Consider the following 23,445-nt stretch of genomic DNA (forward strand, 5'->3'; position numbering starts at 1 on the left):
GATGGAATTTTAATTTTTCATTTATGTGCCTCATTTAAATTCTATGTAATGATAAAGAAATTAGATTTTTATTATAGTTCACTAACTGGACTGTAATTTGTCCAGTAATCAAGCTAAATATTTTCTGTTTTAGGATTTAACATAGTACTGATCAACACATCTTCTGGTCAGATAGTATGTCTAAGATTATAAGCCCCAGCAAAAATAAGGAATAGGAAGTTGTGATAAAATTCAACATTTTAGACCTGGAAGGAAATTTAGAGAGAATGTAGTCAATTCCATCTTTTTTTAAAAAATGTATTTTTATTGGTTTCAGAGAGGAAGGGAGAGGAAGAGAGAGAGAGAAACATCAATGATGAGAGAGAATCATTGATCGGCTGCCTCCTGCACACCCCCTATTGGGGATGGAGCCCGCAACCCAGGCATGTGCCCTTGACCAGAATCAAACCTGGGACCCTTCAGTCTGCAGGCCGACATTCTATCCACTGAGCCAAACCAGCTAGGGCATCAATTCCATCTTGATCCAGCTACTTTAATACATACAACCGGATGGTAAGTTACTCAATTCGTAGGGAGTCAGGTTGACCTCAAATTATACAGAGTTAGGGAAAAAGTAGAATTTCTATTTTCTAATATTGTGTAACCTTAGATAGAAATATATTTTTGTACACTTGGAAGCTCTGTGCTTCTAAGCCCTCATTTGAAAACGTCATTCTCTTAATTTTTCACAGCTTATCCCCAAAACAGATACTCTGTGTTATCTAAGTGAAAATTATTTAAAAAGCTAATTAAAATGACGTACAGAGAGGAACAAGAGACACAAAATTACAGAGGTCTTGAAAAGAGCGTTGCCATTAGTAAAAAAATGTGTAATTAGTAAAATTGCTATTAAAACACATGACACATTGATATCTGGAGCCAACAGGAAAAGGGCCATGGAAATTTTGAGTGCATGAAGACTGAAGAGTTATTTTTAGATTTTTTTAAAAATACATTCACCCAAAGAACTTACGTTGTTAATTTTATGAACAAATGGAAAAAATGTATTTCTCACTGGACTCTTTCTTTTTCCATAGATAAGATTGCTATTCCAGACTTTGGCACTGGGGCGATGGAGAACTGGGGACTCATCACGTACCGGGAAACGAACCTGCTGTATGACCCCCTGGAATCAGCCTCGTCCAACAAGCAGAGGGTTGCCACTGTGGTTGCCCATGAACTTGTGCATCAGGTATAGAATCTTAGCCTCAAATTAGCTCACTTTGGAATTGAAATAATTTATCCAATTAAAAGTAGCCAACTCAAAAAATCCTGCTTGAAAGTCTTTCTTAGTGCCGATAAATGTTGTACTATAAAGAAACTTTTTTTTCTTTTATTTATTTATTTTATTTTTAATTTAATTCCTTATTGTTGAGACTTTTAAGACACATTGTCTTGCCTTTAGTAAATGCACTTCCTATAACTTTAAATATTCCCAGTAACGCCTAACTAAAGGCAAGAAACTAAGGGAAATTTAGATCATTTTAAAGCCAGGAGATAAAGGCTAAGAACGCCTGCCACTTCTGTGTCAAATGATAAAATTTACATCAACAAATGAATGTACTGCCGAAACCGGTTTGGCTCAGTGGATAGGGCGTCGGCCTGCGGACTGAGGGGTCCCGGGTTCGATTCCGGTCAAGGGCATGTACCTGGGTTGCGGGCACATCCCCAGTGGGAGATGTGCAGGAGGCAGGTGATCGATGTTTCTCTCTCATCGATGTTTCTAACTCTCTATCTCTCTCCCTTCCTCTCTGTAAAAAATCAATAAAATATATTAAAAAAAAAAAAATGAATGTACTGAAGTTTTCTACCAAACGCACAAGAATCTAACTATGACTCTATTGCTTATCATTTTAGTGGTTTGGAAATACTGTGACCATGGATTGGTGGGAAGACTTGTGGCTGAATGAAGGCTTCGCTTCCTTCTTTGAGTTCCTGGGAGTAAACCATGCAGAGGGAGACTGGCAGATGGTGAGTCCTAAGCATACAAGCTCCAAGTCTCCGTTTTTCTCATGCAAAGCAGATTGAAGCATTTGGACTATGACCCAGAGTCTCGGGCCAAGGGAAGTGGTGAATCGGGAATTCCACTGTGAGAATGGGGTGGAGCCAGCTGGCTCTACTGCACTGGACCTCACTTAGAGCCTAGGCCCAGGCCCTAGAGGGCAACTGGTCACCAGGATCTGGGGATGTCCTCAGTAGAGTCACTGAAGAACATGTGTGAGGGCAGGAAAAAAATAGCTTCGACAGTGCCAACTCTGTGCAAGAAAGTGTCTGTAGTGCTAACCCTCAGAAAAATGTCTAAGCCTAATTTTGTGAATGACTTACCTTACACAGGTTGCTCAAATAGTGCGGTAAAGAGATGAGAGCATAAACTTACTGGTTCAACTCAGGTTCAAATCCTAGATGCTTCGTTTCTTAGGGGCTTCACAGGGAATGTGACCTTGAGCAAGTTACATATCCTCTCTGAGTCAGTTCCATCCTCTACAAAAAAACATTGTTCTCTGTCTTACAAGTTCCCAAATGCACATGTAATTGCTATTATCATACTGTGTGTCCCTGAGGGGCCTGGAACAGAGGCTTCTATGAGCTCTACAGACATGTCTTTCCAAAAAGCTAGGACTGTTTGTATTTATATTTAGCTAGCGAGAGTGTTCTTATCTGTTTGTATATATGAAAGTGTGTGTAGATGAGTGAAATTAGAGAATCAGTTGTGTACTGTATAGACTACTGCCCTCTAGTGGACAGAATAAAAAGACAATGTTAAATGCTTGAAGCCCTACAGTTTCCACAATCTACTTTAAAAAATGAAAAAGTCAATTTGTAACAATTGTTTCTTTACAAATTTAACATACATCAAATTTTTTACCCATGAAACTATTGACATTTTGGATGAATAATTCTTCATTATGGGATGTTCTTCTGTGTCTTGTAGAATATTTAGCAACGTCTTGGGCTTATATCTACTATATCTACTAGATGCCAGTTATCCTTCCATTCCAGTTGTAAAACCAAAACTGTGTTCCCATATTTCTAGATGTCCCCTGGGGACAAAAATATAATCTCCTAGTTGAGAACTACCCTTCTATGCTGAAAATTGCTGATTTCATAATTTATTGAAATTAAGCTATATAAATGAAAAAATGTCTTCTATAAAATAAACTGATGTCCTTCTTACAGCAAGATATAATAAATTATAACATTTTAATATTGTTATATATAATCCATTATATTTTCACATTCCAATTTCAGTGTTTTAAAAACACCAATTAAATTCCAGAAGAATTTAGTATGCAATTCTTTTTTAAAAAAATATATATATTTTATTGATTTTTTACAGAGAGGAAGGGAGAGAGATAGAGAGTCAGAAACATCGATCAGCCGCCTCCCACACATCTCCCACTGGGGATGTGTCCACAACCCAGGTACATGCCCTTGACCGGAATCGAACCTGGGACCCTTCAGTCCACAGGCCGACGCTCTATCCACTGAGCCAAACAGGTTTCGGCAGTATGCAATTCTTAAGTAAAATCTAATCACACAGTTGAACTCAGTTATTCTTCATTCATTCATTTCTCATTCAGTAAACACTATAAGGAACCTAAAACTGAATAAATAATATCTGCCATTAAGAAGTTCCCAAACTGGTGTCTTGTGGGTGGAAAAAAAGGGCAGATAAATAAAGATGCATCATGAGAGAGCTTGCTAAGTACCACAGTCGTGGAGCCTCATTTCACAGGAGAAAATGTGATGCTCAGGGTATATAACATTCCACTGTCACACAGACAATTGGTAGCACAACTAAGACTAGAGTAAAATTTGCTGACACTGAGAACAGGATTCTGTCTACTTACCTAAAGACTCTACAGGAGCAGAAAAAATTGAAGTCCAAGTCAAAATTACCTTGATTGGCAGTCATCACTCTAATATTCTGTAACTTTAGGTATAAATATATTTCTGTGTATTTGGAAGCTCTGTACGTCTAAATCCTCATTTAAAAACTTTATTCTCTTCATGCCTCACAGTTTACCTTGATTGACAATAGTACCTTGCCTATTATAAAAGGAAATCATAAAATCTGAAAATGTAAATTAATAGTTTTAATTCAGGAAGACCAATAAAGCTTTTGATTTTTTTATTAGTAGTGATGAACAAGTTAGGTTTTAGAACCTAATTGATTAAGAATCAAAATAATAATAGCTGCATTAGGTTTTCCCTTTATGCCAGGTACTCTGCCAATTGCTTACCATGCATTAGCTCATTGAATCAGCTGCGCAATTTTAAAAAGTAGATGCCATCATTACCCTACTTATCAGGTAAGGGAACTTGTTTGAACTTACACATCAAGGAATTGGAAAGATTAGCTTTGAACCAAGAAAGACTACGGGGCTAGACTGCTTAACAACTCTATTTTGGTGAGAAAACAGAACTGGAATGAGAAGATGATTATTAACTGAACTAAAGCAAAAGTAAATGTTTTCTTCAACTAATTATATATCACCCAAGTTCCAATGATTAGTTGACAAAAAAAATTTTTTTTAAAGAACTCAAACATCAATTTTTGATAAATCAACATGCTTCCTCAATTCTCAGAACAAATCTGGCAGGTGATGATATCATCATTCCCACTGCACAGATATGGAAAACAAGGATTCAAAAGTCTGGCACACGTCTGAAAGCCACACAGAGGTAACAGAGACAGAATCCACAGACGCTTGTGTCTTCTTAGCCTGTAATATGGAGGCAAACTCAAAGGAGTTATAAATAGGAGAAGGTAATGGAATCAGTATAGATGATTAGTGTAAGATGGGATTGATTTGAACACCCAATGCTTGTTTTAAATAATTGGAATAATTTATATTTATTTCCCTCAATTTGTGTTATATACATGCTATGTTGAAATCTGAACCAGTGTAAAGGAAGTACTATATTTCTCTGGTTCATTCTATCATTTTAGCGGGACCAGATGTTACTTGAAGATGTACTACCTGTACAAAAGGATGATTCTTTGATGTCTTCACACCCCATTGTTGTCACTGTGTCAAATCCTGCTGAAATAACATCTGCTTTTGATGGAATATCCTACAGCAAGGTGGGAAAACTGGCATTGTTTTTAGTATCTTCCTGCTTGGTGCCTTTTCTTTTAGTAAATCCACAAAATGGTGGTCACGTGGTTAAACTATGTTAATAGGCTTTAGAAAGAGTGCAGAGCTTATTCTGAGTGAATATTCAAAAGCTTGTCCTCTTCAGTGAAACTGATCAATGGGATCAATGTCTCAGGATTTTGAATCAAATTTTTAAAAAATTCTCTTTTGTACTTTTGTTTATAACAGGACTCACTCTGCTAATTGAACATTTAAACTTTAGGTATCAAATTTTAAATTGCTTTATTTGATTTTTATTTTTTGTTAATTCTCACCCAAGGAGATATATATATATATATATATATATATATATATATTTTTTTTTTTTTAAAGAGAGTGGAAGGGAGGGGGGAGAGAGAAAGGGAGTGAGAGAGAGAGGAAACATGGATCATCAATGTGAGAGAGACACATTGATGGTTGCCTCCCTAACACTCCTCGACTGGGGCTGGGATAGAACCTGCAACCCAGATATGTCGTGCCCTTGACCAGGAATTGAACCTGAGGTCCTTCTGTGTGCGGGCGGATGCTCTAACCACTGGGAACACCAGTCAGGGTTGTTTTGTTTTGTTTTTTAAAGGCAGTAAATTATATATATATATATATATATATATATATATATATATATTGTCCATGTGGTTAATAAGAAATGCCATACATGTGGACACCTTTTCTAGCAGTGCTTCTAATAAGTATTTAAATCCAACTCAGTTTGGAGGAATTACCTTCATTCATTTTTAGGTAACATTTAATGATGACTTTGTTAACATGTTGTAAAAAGGCAGTTTTATCCATTATAATTTTATGAAAAGTGGCTGAAAAATCTAGTGACCTAAAGTTTTGTTACTCATTTTCTTCCTCAATATGTCCTACAGCTTCTCCTCTAAACATATTCATACCTGAATGCAGATAATTTATCAAATACCCACTTCCCTCTGTTAAATATAATTCTTTTTCAAGTATTTTAATATAAATTATAAGTAGCCAAAATTGTATCCTGAAACTGCTTTCCTTATTCGTGAAAGAACACAGTATTACAAGATGTTCTCTTCTTCTCTTTCATTAAAACGTCCCCCTCTGCTGGTTCATTTTGTGAACTGCAATAGTTACTTGAGCCTCAAGCCACTGAAATGCTGGCTATTTTATTTATTTCGATTTCTCTTTATCCATAAGTTATTTCAGAAGCACCGATACAGGGGTATGCAAAGTGATATTTTCACCCTAAATTAACAAAGCTATAATTAGTAGTTTAGCAGAATCATCTTCAAGAAATATCACAAATATGATCATGAAATTGTAGTCACAATAATAATTACTGATATTTGTCCCTTACATACCTTTTATCAGTTTAATTTCTCATTCTTTTCCATTATAGGGAGCTTCCATTCTGAGAATGATTGAAGACTGGATAACACCAGCAAACTTTCAAAAAGGATGTCAGGTATGATTTATTATTTTTAATGATATTAAAAGCAAACTATACTATGTGGCTGATGAATGTTAAGAAATGTAATTAAGGGAAATTCCCTTTTTACTGTAACTTTCTTTACTCAGGGATAGGCAACATAGCAAATCATTAAGAACTGATTCATACCCACTTAAGTGCCTACTGTACATTGTATCAATAATTATCCTGTGGCAAGTTTCATAGAGTATTTTAAACAAATTACTTAGTCTGTTGTGTGTGTGTGTGTGTGTGTGTGTGTGTGTGTATCCTTTACATGTGAATGAGTCTGCTGGGCACACTGAGTGGCTTAAACAACAGACACTTATTTTCTCACAATTCTGGAGGCTCAGGAGTGGGAGATGAAGGACACTTCCCATCTAAACCTAAATACCTCCCCACGGCTTCATCTCCAAACGTTGGCATTGGGGATTAGGGCTTCAATGTGTGAATGTCTGGGGAAGACGATTTAGTCTGTAGCAACATGATATAAAAATATAAACTTATCTATTAAAGTCTTCTCTTACAGATTTTAGAAAGACTCTTTCCTTATGACTGGATTTGAAAATGGTTAATGTAAACATTCCTATTACGGTGGAGTCAGTGAATAAAAAAGGCCTGCTCCTTTTTGGAAATGGAAATGACAATAAACTTTCTAGAGCAGTGGTTCTCAACCTTCTGGCCCTTTAAATACAGTTCCTCATGTTGTGACCCAACCATAAAATTATTTTCGTTGCTTCTTCATAACTGTAATGTTGCTACTGTTATGAATCGTAATGTAAATATCTGATATGCAGGATGGTCTTAGGCGACCCCTGTGAAAGGGTCGTTGGACCGCCAAAGGGATCGCGCCCCACAGGTTAAGAACCACTGTTCTAGAGCATTTCATATATCTCACTCAAGTTTATTCCTCCCATTAGATGTTTCCATTTGATTTTGTTCTCCCGACAGACTCTAAGCCAGTTCTCTCGGGGTCTTAGATAATCAAAGTAGCGACACTGTGTCCCCCATCCTGTCTCAGGTTGGCCCCACTGCAGCCTGGAGATGGACCATCTTCCTGGTGTTGGCCTTCCGTCTCCATCCTCCCTGCTCTGACATCCCAGGCAGTTAGGCAGAGCAGCACTGATTGGCGCCCAGCCCATAAAGCAGGACACAGGTCAGAGCAGCGGCCCTGTAGCCTTCCTGCAGAGCAACGTGCAGTGACTTCCCAGGGCAGTGCCTGTCCACCCTGCCTGTAACCCTCACTACCACCATGTCTGCTTGTGTGGCATGAGTGTTTTCTCGACTGCCCCGAAAGGAGATGGTCCCTTTCAACCCAATATTAAAGTTCCCAGGTGACTATGAAAGCAAGAAGTAAGAGCAGCCTTTAGGATGTATTCAGATAGTACCCAAGTACCTCTTCTTCCTTTTGTCCATTAATAAAGTGTTCTGTATGGACATTAGGTGGTAAGGGGAAGCTACCTGCTTGTTCTTATATGTGCATTAGAACATTGTGTAAGTTTCCCACCAGCTTCAAACTCAGAGTTCATATCTTCTCTCGCTGTAAGCATCTTTTAGTGAGGAACTCTGCCATCGTATCTTTGCATAGACTCCAGTGCCTAGAACGCATCATATGAGATCCCAAAAATGTTTCTTAAATGAATGAGTCGGTTTCAACTTTGTTTGTTCATGTATTTTGTTCTTTAGAATCGACATAGAAGTGAGACCACATGGTATTTGTCTTTCTCTGACTGACTTATTTTACTTAGCATAATGCCCTCTAGGTCCATTCATACTGTCACAAATGGTAACAGTTCATTTTTTATGGCCGAGTAATATTCCATTGTATATATGTACCACAGCTTTTTTATTCATTCACCTATCGATGGACATTTGGGTTGCTTCTATATTTTGGCTATTGTAAATAATTCTGCAATGAACATAGAAGTGCATATATCCTTTCTAATTGGTTTTGGGTTTCTTCAGATATATACCCAGAAGTGGAATTGCTGAATTATAAGGTAGTTCCATTTTTAATTTTTTGAGGAACCTCCATACTGTTTTCCATAGTGGCTGCACCAGTCTACATTCCCACCAAAAGTGCACGAGGGTTCCCTTTTCTCCACATCCTCACCAATAATTTTTATTTATTTATTTATTGATGATAGCCCTCCTGGCAGGTGTGGGGTGATATCTCATTGTGGTTTTAATGTGCATTTTTCTGATGATTAGTGAAGTAGAACATCTTTTCATATGTCTACAGGCCATCTGTATGTCTAAAATGAGTACTTTTAATATACTGTTTACATAAATGTTCAGTAGAAGCAAGAAATACAATTTACAAAAAAAAAAAAAAATAGCCCTGGCTGGGTAACTTAGTTAGAATATTGTCCCAGTAGGCCATGGTGAAGGTTCAACCTCTGGTCAGGACCCTTACAAGAAGCAATCAATGAACTCATAAATAAGAGGAACAACAAACCGATGTTTCTCTCAAATCAATAAAAAAAATAATAACTATAGTGGCAAAAACCCCACAAATGGGTCCAGGATTAAGAATTCTCTTCAAGATAATCTCAGGCAAATTTGTTCACCTCTTTAAGCACCAGTTTCCTTCACCGCCACCCCTCCCCCCCAAATGTGGGAGTTGTATTAAATAATATTCAAGGTCCCTTTCAGTTCCAAGATTGTTTGTTTCTAAGCTTAAGACATTGTGAAAATACTGATAAACTCCTCCAAATTAATTTTAAGAAGCTACTATTCATTAGAAGTTGACATTAACATGTATCTATAGTTATAATTATTAATATTCCAAGTATCCAATTATTTTACCAAAATAAATGATTTTTGCAAACTCTGGGATGAATACCTGAAACTGACACTAGAGTATGTGCCTGTCATCTCTTCTCCTTGCCTTTGCCTGCCCTCCGGTGGCAGTGCTGACCGGTGAACTAGCCAGAAGAGCAAACGTGAAGGCCCTATTCCAAACTGGCCTCAGCCCTTTCAGGCTTCTGGGAACAGTCCTGCTAACACTGTTCTATCTCTCTATGCCTGAAAAGAAGAGGAATGTAGAAGATAATGTGACCTAGGTACAGCACCTCTTGAAAATTTTAACAACTTAGAGTGAAAAATATATGTGCAAAGTCAACCACTAGTTATTTTCTTTGAAGGCTCGGAGAATATTTAAGAAGTTTCTGTTTTGTTTTGTTTTGTTTTAATCCTCACCTGAGGATATTTTTTTCATTGACTTTTAGAGAGAGTGGAAGGGAGAGGGAGAGACAGAGAGAAATACTGATGTGAGAGACACATCGATTGGTTGCCTGCCACATGCCCCCAACCAGAGCTGGGAGCCTGCAACCGAGGTACGTGCCCTTGCCTGGAATCGAACCTGAGAATCTTCCATCTGCAGGCCAACGCTCTATCCATGGAGCCAAATCAGCTAGGGCAAGAAGTTCCTGTTTTTATCAAAGGCTTCCACATTTTTAAATATATTTTTATTTATTTCAGAGAGAAGGGAGAGAAAGAGAGAGATAGAAACATCAGTGATAAGAGAGAATCATTGATTGTCTGCCTCCTGCACACCCCTTATTGGGATTAAGCCCACAACCCAGGCATGTGCCCTGACCAGGAATGAACCATAACTTCCTGGTTCATAGGTCGATGCTCAATCACTGAGCCACGCTGGCCAACCAGGCCAAGACCCCCACATTTTAAATGGGACAACCCTAGAGAGTGGCAAAGGAGCGATACAGCGAGAACTTTGCAAGGTGCGCTGGAGAACCACCCGTGGTGCTCAGTTAGAGGTTAGGGGAAGACTGGGAATTTAGGGATAAGTCACTTATCTGAAAACTCATATATGGAGAGATTTTGTAAATAGAATTGCCAAAAGGGGAAGTCTTCTAATTAAAATTTTGTATTTTAAAAATATTTGAAGACTTATTCTTTAAAGTGAATGATTTCCCCAATGTATCCACCGCCGCCACCACCATCACCACCATCAATCAAAAGGTTGTATATTCATTTCAAACTATTGTCTGTGGGCATAATCTGGCCTACCATTAATTTTTGTAAGGTCTGCAGGCAAAATTATTTCTAAATTCTTAAATGGCTGAAAAAATTCTAAAGAAGATTAATTCATGACACGAAAATTATGTGCCACTCAAATATCGGTGTGCATAAATAAGCTTTCATTGGAAGGCAGCTCATTCACTTAGATGTTATTTATGGCTGCTTTTCTGCTTTGGAGGTAGAGTTGAGTAGTTGCAACAGAGATTTTATGGCCCACAACGCTTAAAATCCTCACTATATAGCTTTTTATACAAAAGTATTTTTCAGCCATTTAAAAATTTAGAAATAATTTTGTTCGCAGAGCCCTGGCTTAGAGCCAAGCACACTTGTTTTATTTTTGATTATCACCTCAATCACCCATGTGTATGATGGGGTCATGTAGTGTCTGAGATGAGAAAACACCACTATAAGTGAAGATATGGGATGCAGCAGGCAGTGGATAGGTTAACACCATTAAATAAAGATCACAGAATTATGGCTTTCTCTTCAGAGTGGATCAGAAGTGTTATGAACTGTTGACTGTTTGCTGAACACTACACTCCCCTTGTCTATCTTATATTGTTTGTCCTGAAAAAAATGAAACTATTTCTCTTGTTCACAATTGCAATCGATAAAAAAAAAAGAACAAACTCATTAATAAGAAAAAATATGTCTCTCCCTAGCTGTTTTGGCTCAGTGGATAGAGCATCAGGACCAAAGGGTCCTGGGTTCGATTCCAGTCAAACCTTGGTTGCAGTCTCCTCCTCGGGCCCAGAGCCTGGTCAGGGCTCATGCAGAAGGCAACCACTCAATGTGTTTCTCTCACATCGATGTTTCTCTCTCTTTCCCTCTCTATTTCACTCTCCCTAAAAATCAATGGAAAAAATATCCACTGGTGAGGATTAAAGAAAAAAAATTTCTTATGTTTTACAAATAAGTTATTGTTTGTCCAATGTTTTTTAGGTTAAAATACTTTTCATACAGTGTATCACTTGATTTTCATTCCAGGTACACTATATTATACATCCGAGTGAAATGTGTCTAAGGGTTCAGCTCATATTGTGGAAATATAAGGAAAGCAAACATTGACTCCTAAAGTATTTGTTTTCTTTCACATACAGATTTATTTGAAAAGATACAAATTTGAGAATGCAAAAACTTCGGATTTTTGGGCAGCACTTGAAGAGGTAAGGAAGAGTATGTCCCCAAGTACTTCTTTGTTTTATTAATAAATAGTTTATTAACCATTTGTTTATCTCATTATTTATCCTTTTATTTCTTTTTTTAAAAAAAAATATATATTTTATTGATTTTTTACAGAGAAGAAGGGAGAGGGACAGAGAGTTAGAAACATCGATGAGAGAGATCGATCAGCTGCCTCCTGCACGCCCCCTCACTGGAGATGTGCCCACAACCAAGGCACATGCCCCTGACCGGAATCGAACCCGGGACCCTTCAGTCCGCAGGCCGACACTCTATCCACTGAGCCAAACCGGTTTGGCTATCCTTTTATTTCTTATTTGTTAATTATTCTCCATGTTTTTTAAACCTTAGGCAAGTAATCAGCCAGTGAAAGAAGTGATGGACACCTGGACCAAACAGATGGGTTATCCTGTCCTTGATGTGAGTGATATGAAGAATATCAAACAGAAACGCTTTCTATTGGACCCAAAAGCTGATCCGTCTCTGCCACATTCAGAGCTTGGGTAAGGATCTATAATGCATTTCAAGAGAAAAGCAGAAAGTTGATGGAAATATTGGTCATTTGCTTAGGTCTTGCTCGTCGGTACAAGATTGATGGGTGATAATATAAAAAGCACTAGAGGCCCGGTGCACGAATTCATGCACCAGTGGGGTCCCTCGGCCTGGCCTGCGGGATAGGGCCGAAACCAGCTCTCCAACATCCTCTGAGGGGTCCTCAATTGCGAGAGGGGGCAGGCCAGGTTGAGGGACCCCACTGGTGCATGATTGGGGCCGGGGAGGAATGCAGGAGGTTGGCCAGCCAGAAAGGGACCACAGGAGGGATCCAGGGTGTGCTCGGCCAATCTCGCTTAGACCCGATCGGCCGGACCCCAGCAGCAAGCTAACGTACCGGTCAGAGCATCTGCCACCTGGTGGTCAGTGCATGTCATAGTGACTGTCTGGTCCCTGGTGGTCAGTGCACGTCATAGCAACTGGCCAATCAATTGACTATCTACCCCTGGTGGTCAGTGTACATTATAGTGAGCGTTTGAGCATATCATTAGCATATTACACTTGGACCAGACATTTAGCATATTAGGCTTTTATTATATAGGGTGGTGTCTTTAGGGAAACAAAGGCATTTAAAAATAGCTCAGTGATCTCCAGGTTCAAAATGCACCTACATCCTTTTCTTCCCAGAAACTATTGAACAGAGAAATAGAAGTGCTGAAAGAAATAAACTCATAAAAGTAAAGAAAATGGAGGGAAGAGGTTATATGTAGCATAGAATTCTAGAGGACAAAAAGCAGGAGAAATATTGACAAAAAACAAACTGAGGAAGATGCAGCCAATAAAAAGAGATTTGAGGTAGAATGAAAGCATGAAGAGCGGGGGGAGGGGGAGAGTAGGAGTGTCAAGTGAGGCTGAAAACAGGGCAATTGATTTGAAATTAACTCAGGACACTGGACCCTCAGACTTCCTCTCCCACTTTCCCTTTGTCTACTGCCTTCCTTTCCTCTGTACAGAGCTCTCAGAAGTCTGTCAATGACCCAAGGCAAAAATCCAGAGGGCTTTTTCCCCCGAAAGAAATGGACTTAATCAGTGGAGAAGAGCTAAGGATTTCCCTTAGGCTGAGACATCCAGTGTAAAGCATCCCTCATGATGGCATTTGCAGGACGGATGGGTGCAGCTATCTGCACGACTCATTCATCCATAGAGCTCGCAGCCAGACTTCTTGTTCAGTAGAGAAGACTTTCAAAAATAATACTCCCTTCTCAACAGTAGAGGGATTACATACAAAACACCAAGAATAATCAATTTAGTCCTTTCTTAAATATGAATGGACAATTAAGCCTCAAAAACCATGAGAAAAGAATCTAAAAGCATAAAAAGGTAAAATCCCATGTGAACAAATAAGAAATCTGTCTCTATAAGAAACATAATTGAGGAAACAGAAAATGAACTTACAGAATAGAGAGATCAAAGAAACTGTTATACCCATTAACTAAGAGCAGAATGTCTTTGAAAGGACAAACTGAGAAGACAAAAGGTCTCTGGAAGATTAAATTTTTGGTTGTAGAAAATTTATAGACCAACTAGAAATAAATTTGGGGAATTCTCTAAAAATATAAGACAAACACACATAGAACTGGCAAATAGGAAAGAGAAGATGTGAAAAATCTAGCACACAACTAGTAGAAGTCTCACACACACACACAAAAAAAAAACAGAGAAACTTGAGCGGCAAATTATATCAAAGAAATAATGAAGGACATCAGGGTTTTGATGAAAAGGTCCCATGGAGTGCATGCCTTTTTGTGTTGAGTACACACATGCCTAGCTACTACTTCAAAAAAATGTGAAAACAAGGATACATTAGTTAGTGTGGCGTTAGTCTTTTTCACAGCAACCCTGAATGCAAGAAGAAAATGGAGCAATCTCAAATGGTGAAGTAAAACATATTTTCAACCTTTCATTCTCTACCCAGTGAAAGTAAACCAAATGCAAAAATGCACAGTGAAGACATTTCCAGAAAGTGCTTTCCACACAGCACTTCTTTGAAAGTTATTAAGGCTACACTCCAGGGGACTTGGAGGAGAGAGAAAAAAATATGAATCCTATATAATAAAGAGATAATATGCAAATTGACCCTCACATCCTTGTGTCACAAGATGGTTACACCCCACGCCATCACAAGATGGCCCCCCCCCATGGCATTACAAGATGGCCGCCCCCACATTGTCACAAGATGGCCACCCCCACATTGTCACAAGATGGTTGGCAGGGGAGGGCAGTTGGGGTGACCAGGCCTGCAGGGGAGGGCAGTTGGGGGTGATCGGGCCACAGGGGAGCAGTTAGGTATCAATCATGCCATCAGGGGAGCGCTTAGGAGCAATCAGGCAGGCAGGCAGGCAAGTGGTTAGGAGCCAGTGGTCCCAGATTGTGAGGGGGATGTCCAAATGTCCCCGAGGAGTCCCAGATTGGAGAGGGTGCAGGCTGGGCTGAGGGACACCTCTCCAGTGCATGAATTTCATGCACCGGGCCTCTAGTACATCAATAAAAAAGGAAGAGATGGTATCCAGGACACAGTGCATCCAATCTAGGAAAGCCATGAAAGGAAATACAGGCCCACAAGCATCAGGGGGCTCAGTGTTGAGAGTCAGAGCAGGTGACTGGGGTAAGGCAGGTGATCTCCAGGAACAAGAGTGAATGGGAAGATAGAAAAACTTGAGGACTTGGTGAAGGCCCATCGGTTAGATCAACTACAAAGAGAAAAATACTTAGATAGATAGATAGATAGATAGATAGATAGATAGAGATAGGTAGATAAATAGAAAGATAGATAAATGGCTATATGTAACAATTGTGATTGAAAAAAATGAAGCAGGTGAAATAATTTCATGCCACTGATAAAGCACAATAAAAAAGGAGTCCACTTGACCTTTATATTAGGGTGTTGGGGGAAATATTATTTAAATGATTCAGGGACCATGAAATTAGACCATAAAGAAGGGAATGTAACTCCAACACACTTCTTGGCTAACAATATGAGTATAGTATAATTTCACAAACGTTATTTACAATCAACCAATGGATAACAAATATAGAGATTTTGTTATGGTGGCAGAGTAGATTGTAAATATAAATAGTCAACATTGTCATCAGAAAATATTTGCTGACCTAAGAAAGGAACTGGAAAGGAGAGAAAGGTAGAAGAAGTGTGGGATGCTAATTCAGTCATGTGCTGGCGCTGGCTCCCGTCCTACCTCAGTAACATCATGCTGGTAGCTTGCAATAATTGGACATAATGCACATTAATGGAAATCAACAAATACTATATTCTATCCACCCCCAACCCCACCCCCAAGCTAGTTCATTGCAAGCATTCCACAAGATATCCTTTCCCAGTTAGGAGAGAGTGTCAATGCTCATTTATGAAATAAAAATAGCAGAATGAGTATATTATTTACAGGAACAATTGTAACCTACAAAAGTCTAATAACAATAATAATTTTACTTTATTAAATTTTGACTGCTAAAAAGGGAATAGAAGAAAAAGTAATATAAGTAACTAAATCACCCTCTCTTGTGGGTGAGTTAAAAAAATAGAGGCATTGAGCCCTGGCTGGTGTGGCCCAGTGGGTTGGGCATCATCCTATGTACCGAAAGGTTGCTGGTTCACACTTGCATAAATACTACTTGTACAAAAGCCTTAATACTCTATCCTATTTCCGTATAACTGAATGGTTGTTCTTACATATGTTTATGGAGTGTCAACCACTCCCAGCTGAAGAGAAGAAAATCAGGACCTCAGGGCCTCAGGACCTCCAGCCCCCGGTGTGACCCTTTGGCATTATCACTCCAGACCCCTGTTACCCAGCTGGGCCTCTTCCTAGACTGGATCCGGCTACATGGGAGCAACACAGTGTGGCCCTGGCCCCTTGGATATCGTTCCAATGTCACCCATGCTAATTTTCATTACTCCTTCTTTCAGCTTCTTAACATAGATTGCATCCACCCCAACTCCAGTGGCCTCTGATCACCACTGAAAAGACCTTTCACCCTCTTTGTCTCTTTCTGAATAGTCTCATTGGCCTTATTTTATAGTCACATATAAGTCACCACAGATCAATTATTCAGTAGCAATTAGGATAACATGAGGAAGGAGAATTAGAGGGTGTGAAGTTGTGTCAGAAAGTGTTTCATTTAATAACTGTAATCTCCTTTCGTTATACTTACTGTTTTATGTCCTAGCAAATTACTTGACCAAATTTAATACTGCTGGAGCCTTTTGATATTAAATTTTAAAAGTATTTGTCGCTTTTGAAACAGGCTTCCATTGGAAAGTTTCACAGTAATTATTGTCTCCTGTCATATGTATCCACTGATAGGCTGAGCCTGAACTAATGGGTGGGTCAGGACGGGTGGTGGGGTAGGGAGGGCTACAGAGGACGTTCTTTCTTCTGGAAGGGATATTTAAACTGAGTAAATGGGTGTGGAGGTTTGGCTATCGGTGTTGTTCAAAACAGAAACTATTACATGTGTGAAGGCTCTGGAGTTAGAAAGGAGCATTATAATATGCGACACTCATTGAGCATTTTCTGAGTAGTTGGCACTATTTTAAATACTTTATGATTTATTTTTATAACATGAGAAATGGGGCAGGAAATGATTCAATAATTTATGCAAGGTTACATAGCATATAAGTGATGGAGCCTTGATCTGAATGCAGGTAGTCTGGCTCCTAGGAACTGGGCAGCTGAGAGGCCCCCGGAAAAGTGGTGGAGAGGAAGGCAGAGGCCTGGCATGCAGACCACGTTAAAGATTTTGAACAATAGTGCTCAAATTCGAGGACTTTAAGGGAAGAAGTGGCGGATCACATTTACATTTTTCAAAGTTCCCATCTGGCTGCACTGTGAGGACAGATAAGAGGGGCAGGAGTGGGACAGGGAGGTGGTGAGGGCAGTTCTGTAAAGAGATGGGAGAGACGATGGAGTGATTGGCTGCCCTGATGTTCCAAAGATTAGGCTGAGCTAAAATTCCTAAGTAAAGAATAAACAATGTTCAGGGGATTGAGTTGGATGAATTTGCTAAGGACAATCCCCTCTTAGAATATTGTTCGTAGCCATGTGTCTAGAGAAATGCAGATCTCTGTAGGCCCACTCTGTGCCAGGTACTCTGTGCTGTGAGTAGCAGAACCTGTTTTCTGGCTTCCAGTTCAGAGCTTTGGGAATGAAGTCACCCTAACAGCACAGCTAGGTGTTTACTAATGTTCAAACAGCCAAAAAAGTACTTTCTGTCCAAGGCCTGGAAGAAAACTGAGAATTATTAAATTAGCGGGGTGCTCGCCTGTGGAGGCCCATGCCCGGCCTCTCCTCCTGGACTCTCAGACAGCCAGCTCTCCCAGAGTAAAGGAGATTCAGAGAAACTGGATATCTGACTGTAATCCAGGTTTTGAAAAAGAATAGTTCTCACCAAAACAAAGGAAAATCTGAGTTCCTAGACCAAATGAGATCAGTCAGGGTGTGTCTGTATATACTTCTTTATCTTTCGTTTATTTTGGAAAGCAAAAACTTATGATGGCAAAAACTTCTTTTTTCCCCCACCCTTTCCTCTTAATATATGAATCCATTGAAACATAGAGGTGACTTGTTATCAGGTGACAAAAAATCAATATAATAAAGTCTGTGATTGTGCTGTTAACTATAAACTGTTTATTTTATAGTTGTTTTATATTCTAGCAAATTAGATTGGACATATTTTAAACTGCTGTTTAGCCTGACCAGTGTGGCTCAGTGGTTGACCATGGCTCAGTGGTTGAGTGTCGACCTATGAAGCAGGAGATCACAGTTTGATTCCCAGTCAGGGCACATGTCCCGGTTGCTGGCTTGATCCCCACTGTGGGGTGTGCAGGAGGCAGCCAGTCAATGATTCTGTCTCGTCACTGATGTTTCTATCTCTCCCTCTCCCTTCCTCTCTGACATCAATTCCCAAGAAGTTTTTAATTTATTGCTTGATCTCATTGATAACCCATTCATTGTTTACTAACATGCTATTTAGCTTCCATGTATTTGAGTGTTTTTGAGTTGTTTTTTTATTGTAAGTTGATTTCTAACTTCATGCCATTGTGATCTGAGATGATGCTTTTAAAATTATGTTTACTTTGGGTATGTTTTTATTTTTTTAGTAATAAAAGTTATTTTTTCTTTTTAAATTACTTTAGTTACACATGGAATATTCCAGTTAAATGGAGTGAAGATAGTGGCTCAAGTATTACATTCTACAATAGGTCAGAAACAGGAGGTAAATATCAATTGGTTTATTTTTTTCTTTGGATTAATATAGCACATTAAATTAATATAAATGTAAAAAATAACAGTAAAGATGAAACTTATGATGCAAATTTCAGCTAAAAGAGCTCTCTTAAATAATTTATTGATGAGTTCAAATTCTTATCTACAACAATGAGAACTTTTCTATATTGAAATATTCTTTTTAATGATTTATCATGACTGACACAATAATAAATACCCATATCCAAAGGAGAAGGGTCGTATACCCAACAATTGGAAGACCAATCTATAAATTTTCTTCGTTTCTTTCCTCCATTCCTCCCTCCCACCTTTCCTTCCTTCTTTCCTCCTTTCCTTTTTTCTTTATATCAGATTAGTAAGCCATTGAATTTCTTAAAATGTTATGTAACAAGCCTGATTTTTAAAATGCTGTCATTAAAATAGACATATAATTTCCCCGAATCAACCTATTAGAATCTTTAATTACTTAAAATTTTCTTTTATGAGCTGTGAATTGTCATCAATAGCTCAAGTCACTCTCCATCCGTCCATCCATCCATCCACCTATCCATCTCCCTAAATGAATTACTTGGCATTTGCCTATGTTAAAATTCAATTGTGACTGTTCTTCTCACTTAAATTGATTTGCAATATATTTCTGTATTCTGTCTCCAATGATTTGTCTTTTTCTTTCTTGAAAGATTTTGGTTATATAAAAACAAAGAAACTTTATCACTTGTTGTCTCCTCCGAATCACTGAAAAAATAATGATCAGGCATGTTTTAGCACCCATCCCAGAAGGATCCTGCTTTTTATACTTTTTCCACTGTACTTATTTTGTGTTTCAAAGCCATTTCTTATCTAGCACAAACCTGAAGGAGACATAGAACAGGATATACAGACTCTTCTTCACCCCATCTCACTGGGACTTGGTATCAGAATAGCAAGTGGCTTCTTAAGCATAAAAGTAGACCACCTATTCTTTATTTGCATATGCCTATTTGCTTTTGCAAAATATTCTAAATAATTAATTAGGTATTATTTCCCCTGGTAAGTAAAATTTTACCATATTTCCAGTAGATTATTTATTAAAAAAAAAACAGCTTTATTGACATATGATTCACATGCTCTACAATTCACCCATTTAAAGGGTGCAGTCCAATGGTTTTTATTACATTCTTAGATACATGTAACCATAACCAGTCAATTTCAGAGCACTTTAATCATCTCAAAAAGAAATTCCGTACTCTTTAGTTGTTAACCCTTCTCTCCTCCTGTACCCCTAACCCTAAGCAACCACTAACCTATTTTGTGTCTTCATATATTTGCCTATTCTAGAGATTTCATATAAAAGGAATGACATATGTAGTATTTTGTGATCAGATCTCTCACTTAGTATAATGTTTTTAAGGTTCATCCATCTCATAGCATGTGTTAGTATTTCATTCCTTTTAATTGCCAAATTATATTCATGTGATATCACTATACCTTTTATATATCTTCCCATCAGTTGATGGGCATTTGGATTGTTGCTACCTTGGGCTATTATGAACAACGCTGCTATAAACATTTGTGTGAATACGATAAGTTATTTTCAACTTTGGCATTTTTTTCTTTCATTGTAAGTTCTTTTGTGATTTTTTTTTTTTTTGCTTTAAATATAATCTCGACCAACTTTGCAATTGTTGAACTAAGATCCCTTTTGGTAGCTTTTACAACAAAACTTTCTTTTGGTCATTTATGCTAACAATTACTTTAGTTATTGTGGTCAGCAGTTCTCTTGAATTCCTCCAGAATTTCCAGATCAATGCCACTTTGTCTTGGTATTTAATGATTATGTTGTGTTTGAGTACCAATGCTCATTTTTTCTAAATTGTCTTCTGACCATTTTCTTTCTCATAAGCACATTTGCCAAAGGAAAATGAAAAATCAAAAAAAAAAAAACCTTTAAAAATGTGTAATAGCATTGATTAAAGGCAGAGTGAGGCTAGGGTTCCATTGGGAAGTTTTCAATGGATTTGGTTTAACTATTGCTACATATTGTCCTCATCAATCACTGTTTTGGTTAATTGAGGGTTGCAGAAATGTCTTGGAAGCTGCTTGAGAACCTGTTTACATATTTAATAGCATGGATAATTCATCTACACTGACACAATTTACCCATCATGTTTACAGAGTGAATTTTCACACAGGTGAATTTTTCAGATAACTAAAGCTTACTCAAGTGATTCATAAAATTTCAAGAGTTAACAACAATAAACACTTTTGTATGCATTACATGCATATTAGAAAGGATATTTGAGTGATGAATTTTATCTTTAATTAATTAGTTAGTTATTTCAAGCAAGTATTTACTGAGGACAACGTAGTGCCAGCCACAGGGGTAGACATGGAGACAGCACTGAAGTGGGAAAAGCACAGTCCTCATCCTGTGGCACTTACTGTCTAGGGAGGGAGTGGACAGGTCAGCAGGCAAATAGAACATTGTGTCACAAGTGCCTCCTGTGGCCATAGCCAGGGGCGCTCACTGCAGAGGCACTGGGCCAGATTTGGGGGCTCTGGAAAGGTAACTAAAGAAAAAGACATCCAGTGTGGCTCAGTGGTTGAGTGTCAACATATGAACCAGGAAGTCACAGTTCAATTCCCTGGTAAGGCATAGAGAATTCCCTGCCCGGGTTGTGGGCTGGATCCCAGTGTGGGGCGTGCAGGAGGCAGCCAATCAATGATTCTCTCTCATCATTGATGTTTCTATCTCTCTTTCTCCCCCTCCTTTCCTCTCTCTGTAATCAGTAAAAACGTATTTTTTCTTAAAAAAGACATCTAGGCTTACAGTTAGGGGAGCTAACTGTAGATTTTAACTGGGTGATAGGTTTGACCAAGGGTGGACAGGAATTGTGCCCTGGACAGAAAATGCTAGTATGAAGGTGAGAGAGCAGAGAGGGCTCTTATAGCAATTCTATCCTTCTGTCATTACAATTAGCACTTTTTTGTATTGTTTTTTTGTTTGTATTTTTTGTTTTGTTTTGTTTTGCTATAGCTATTGACTTATCTGTCTCTCCCCTTCCCATAGAATATTCTTATAGGAAATGGAGATTTGTGTGTGTGTGTGTGTGTGTGTGTTCTATATCTCCTACAGATACATAGTAGTGGTTTATTGAGTGAATCAGTGACTCCATCAATGAATTAATAAGCTCTAATGTCCACAGAGCTTTGATGACAAAACCTATTTTTATCTGAACTTCAAAATCATAACTGGTCACTTAGCCAGCAGCAAACTAGACATCTCTTCCTACTTCAAAGTGCTGGCTCCATTCTTAGGCTATGCACTAAGTTCCTGTTTCCTGTTCAGGGACTTTTTCGGCTCTCAGCTCAGAGCAGAGAGGAGATCAAGTCCTGAGTGTACTGAATGGGTAATCAGCTCAGGTTACCAGCCCTATCTCCCTCCTCTAGGTTTCTATGATGAGTCATCAGTCAGAAATTTCCCAGGCTAGAGTGGGACTTCCCCCAGAGCCTTTTATTTACATTTGTGCTTTACATAGTATTTTCAACATTAAAAATAAACATGCAATATATAACAAAAGAGGGGAGCCTCTATCACAGAAGCTTTTCTGGTTACTCTAACCTGCCCCGAAAAATGTCTCTTCTTGCCTTCTATAGTGTATTTTACGCTGTCAGTTTTATTAATCCTTATTTTTATTACTTTATATTTTAAACAATGTAATTATTGTTTAAGTTGTATATGTTGGCTTTTTCTTTTTAAGTAAATTACAAGCTCCTTGAAGATACAAACTACATGTCATGCTACTTGTCCCTTGCCCACCCTATTACCAGCAAGGGGCTATGCAAGCTATGCAAGCGCTAACACTTACTAAGAGTTGAGTAAGTCACTGGATAATGAAGGCTTGTCTGCCCCCATACTGCTGTTCTTTTAGTCATTACCTGTGTAGGCTTTATGCTTCTCTCTTTAGTAGCTCCTATTTTGACTTTTGTAAGTGCCTCTACATTTAGTGGTCTGTCACCTTTTTGTTTCTAATCTGCTGCTTTCTAACTTCTAGAAGAATTGAAGCCTATCACATGAATCAGATCATCAATCTTGTTAAAACATAATACTTTAAAATAGGAATTCCTAAACACATAGGGTCTAGGAGAGGATCTAGGCCAGTGATGGCGAACCTCTGACACGCGAACTCATTTTTTTGGTTGATTTTTCTTTGTTAAATGGCATTTAAATATATAAAATAAATATCAAAAATATAAGTCTTTGTTTTACTATGGTTGCTAATATCAAAAAATTTCTATATGTGACACGGCACCAGAGTTAAGTTAGGGTTTTTCAAAATGCTGACACGCCGAGCTCAAAAGGTTCGCCATCACTGATCTAGGGCATAATCCTTCATCATGACCTTGTGATGACTGCCCATAACTCTTTCAAGTTTGAGAATCCATTCTGGATGGTTTAAGTCACCAAATTATGACTGTCATATAAATAGGATATTACTAAAATTTGATAGTAGTTATATTTAAATATTTCATCTCAAAATAATGATGGGAATATATTTTTAAATTTAATAGCAAAGAGCGAACAAGAGACTTTCTTTTCTTTTCTTTTCTTTTTTAATCCTCACCAGAGGATATTTTTCCATTGTTTTTTCGAGAGAGTGGAAGAGAGAGGGAAAGACAGAGAGAAATACCGATGTGAGAGGAACACATCGATTGGTTGCCTCCTGCACGAGCCCTGACCAGGGCCCAGACCTGGGAGGAGCCTGCAACCACGGTACCTGCCCTTGACTGCAATTGAACCCGGGACCCTTCCACTGAGCCAAAC

General features: G+C 38.4%; 1 protein-coding gene across 1 annotated transcript in view; it reads left to right on the top strand.

The window, feature by feature from the left end:
• Window positions 1-23,445, top strand: part of ENPEP (glutamyl aminopeptidase) — an 88,841-nt gene that overhangs the window by 33,238 nt on the left and 32,158 nt on the right. Inside the window, exons 5-11 of the mRNA XM_070390815.1 lie at window positions 1,077-1,231; window positions 1,897-2,010; window positions 4,994-5,128; window positions 6,553-6,618; window positions 11,766-11,831; window positions 12,199-12,350; window positions 18,551-18,630. Coding sequence (XP_070246916.1) covers window positions 1,077-1,231; window positions 1,897-2,010; window positions 4,994-5,128; window positions 6,553-6,618; window positions 11,766-11,831; window positions 12,199-12,350; window positions 18,551-18,630 — 768 coding nt within the window. The remainder of the gene's footprint in view (window positions 1-1,076; window positions 1,232-1,896; window positions 2,011-4,993; window positions 5,129-6,552; window positions 6,619-11,765; window positions 11,832-12,198; window positions 12,351-18,550; window positions 18,631-23,445) is intronic.

Source organism: Myotis yumanensis, unplaced genomic scaffold, assembly GCF_028538775.1.
Source record: "Myotis yumanensis isolate MYYU_CA2020_CCGP unplaced genomic scaffold, mMyoYum1.0.hap1 SCAF_1, whole genome shotgun sequence".
Classification (NCBI taxonomy): Eukaryota; Metazoa; Chordata; class Mammalia; order Chiroptera; family Vespertilionidae; genus Myotis; species Myotis yumanensis.